Genomic DNA, 2,500 nt, shown 5'->3' on the forward strand with positions numbered 1-2,500 from the left:
GAGGGAGAGTTTTAGAGAGAGGGAGAAAGAGGGAGAGAGAGAGAGAGAGAGAGAGAGAGAGAGAGAGAGAGAGAAAGAAAGAAAGAAAGAAAGAGAAAGAGAGAGAGATAGAATCCTGCTAAATACAAAAATATATACCACATCCCCCCCAGACTGCAAGAGAAGACTCACCCCCCGTTCCGTTCCGTTCCCTCAGATATTACTACGACAAGAACATCATGACGAAGGTCCACGGGAAACGCTACGCCTACAAGTTCGACTTCCAGGGCCTCGCCGCGGCCACCCAGCCCGCCGGCGCTGACCCCACAGCATACAAGTACCAGAGCGACCTGTTCATGTCCTCATACCACCCAACCACCAAGCTCAACTTCATGAGCACACACACAGGCATACCCTCCTCCACAGGTTAGTCCCTGGCCGGTTCGTTGTGTGAAAAACATTTTTTTTTTTTTTAGTTTCTAGTTTGTGAAAGTTTTTTTTTGTTTTGTTTTTTTGTCATGTTGTTGTGAGAAAACTTTGTATTACTGATCGAGGTCATTCGTTTGTGTTGTGTGTTGTAGGCCTGTTTTGCGTGACACTTTCTTGTTGGTAACCAAGGCTCTTTGTCCGCAGCGAGCATATTCCCTTCGCCCACGTCCTACTGGACCAACCCCGGGGCGAACCTCTACTCCAACATCGCCGCCGCTTCGGGACATTCCATGACGCACCATCCATCCCACATGACGTCACACATCTCTTCGGCCTATCCGCATTACGCATGACAGTCTCTCTTCTCCAATTGGTGCACGCAACAGTCACGTGACTCCGTCTCGCTTCCTGATTGGTCCTCCACCTTTCAGCAGGTAACCAGTTTGGAGGACCAGTGAACAAAATTTTATCAGTGAACAAAATCCGAAAGTGTTACGATGATGTGGAACTTTCACTGATAAATAAGAATTTGTGGAGACTAACATGCTGAATTAAAGCAACATCATTAATATTGTGAATGTCCAAAGACTAAATATTTCCTAAAACGACAAGACACCAGTGTCATGCAAAGTGAGCGGTGCCGCTGCCGTGCAAGTCCCTTCTTGGTTCTTGCTGTCCTGTCAGCAGGGCGGGCGGTCAGGCGTGTCTGCACTGCTCACGGTGAGGTGTGGGAAGCCGCCCTGCCGTCACAGAAGGGCGAAAGCCTGAGGGAAGCCTCCTTGCGCATATCAGCCCAAGCCGCCGCCGCCGCCGCCAGTGACCAGAAGAGGCCGCTGGGCGCCCCTGATGGTGGCGCCGCAGCCCTCCAGGAGTGAAACAGGAACAGACTCACGCGAGGCCGAAACAGAACCAAAGAATGCACATTCCACGGGCTGCTGTGATGACTCCTACAGGTTCCTGTGGGAAGTAAGCTTAGCTGCGGCTCCGTGCCAGTTTTACTCGTCTAGTCCCGCCCTCTAGTCTAACGTGGGCAAATATCATCCCACTTCATAAGTGATATCCATTGTATATGTAGTCGTGATCTAGTCAAGTTACCCTTGGTGTATGTTGGCCCATAGCCATTTCATGTGGTGAATTGGTCAGGCGCCGGCAGCAGGAACTGTCGCGGTTAGAGGTGTTCTCTCCGGGCCCTTCGGTCGCCTGCCGGACGCCCTCGCACACAGGATCGACGTCACGCTGTGTCTGACCAAACTGATAACATGTAACGTGACGGCCACTCCTGCGCGAGAAATTCATCCGGCCCTCGACGAAGCCGGAAGCCGAAGCGCGGGGTTCTTCGAGAGAAAGCCGACGACGGCGGGGCTGTACATAGCAAATGTGCTCGCCAGGTCCCGGTCGTCCGAGCAAAGGCTGGCCAGAAGCCGAGTCCAGGTGGAAGGACGAGCTCGTCGGGGCGCCGTCGGGTCCTCCGCGCCGCCCGACGCCAGAGGGCCTCGTCACCGCCGCCCGACTCCCGACTCCCGACGAAGGAGTCGATCGAGCCCAGTATCGTAGAAGTGTTTTTTAATCTTCCAGTACTTAAAGGGGGAGCTTTATTTGGGTGCCCCCCCCCCTCACTCGAGCAAGTTGTAAATATGTGTAAATAATGAACATGAATTGATAATGACTAGGTGTAGAAGTTCGGACCCCGTTATTGTGATGAATTATACCATTGTCGGCTTTGTTTACACTGTACCTGTGACGTCACGCCGCCGCATTCGAGGCCTGACTCGGATGTGCTGTACCTAACCTCCTGTAAAGCGTCCCTCGAATATTTTCTTTTCTAGTCTGTAAATCCTTTCTTGTAAATTTGAAGATTTAAAGAGAGAGAGATAAAAAAAAAGAAAAAATAGGAATTCTTTTGAGAACAAACATACAAAAAAAATCATATATACTGGCACATATACTTCACATGAACAAAAAAAAAAACGATCTCTGAATTCCTTTTTATGTAGATGCTTAAGAGAACACCTCAACAGTCCACATTCTCGAGTCACAAACAAGTCTTCTATATTTTTAAAGTGATCTTTCACATCCAATCTCAGCAACTGCA

The 2,500-nt window shown here is 50.0% G+C and overlaps 1 protein-coding gene across 3 annotated transcripts in view; it reads left to right on the forward strand.

Moving 5' to 3' along the window:
* Positions 1-2,500, forward strand: part of Ets65A (DNA-binding protein D-ETS-3) — a 179,428-nt gene that overhangs the window by 176,583 nt on the left and 345 nt on the right. For all 3 annotated transcript variants that reach the window (XM_086551360.1, XM_086551361.1, XM_043032063.2), the window contains 2 exons: positions 197-405; positions 613-2,500. The exon at positions 613-2,500 is cut by the window's right edge and continues 345 nt beyond it. In XM_086551360.1, the coding sequence (XP_086407486.1) occupies positions 197-405; positions 613-761 (358 nt within the window). In that variant the 3' untranslated portion in view covers positions 762-2,500. The remainder of the gene's footprint in view (positions 1-196; positions 406-612) is intronic.

The sequence above is a fragment of the Penaeus japonicus genome, unplaced genomic scaffold, assembly GCF_977035675.1.
Source record: "Penaeus japonicus unplaced genomic scaffold, GWHDUDI00000001_assembly GWHDUDI00000025, whole genome shotgun sequence".
Lineage (NCBI taxonomy): Eukaryota > Metazoa > Arthropoda > Malacostraca > Decapoda > Penaeidae > Penaeus > Penaeus japonicus.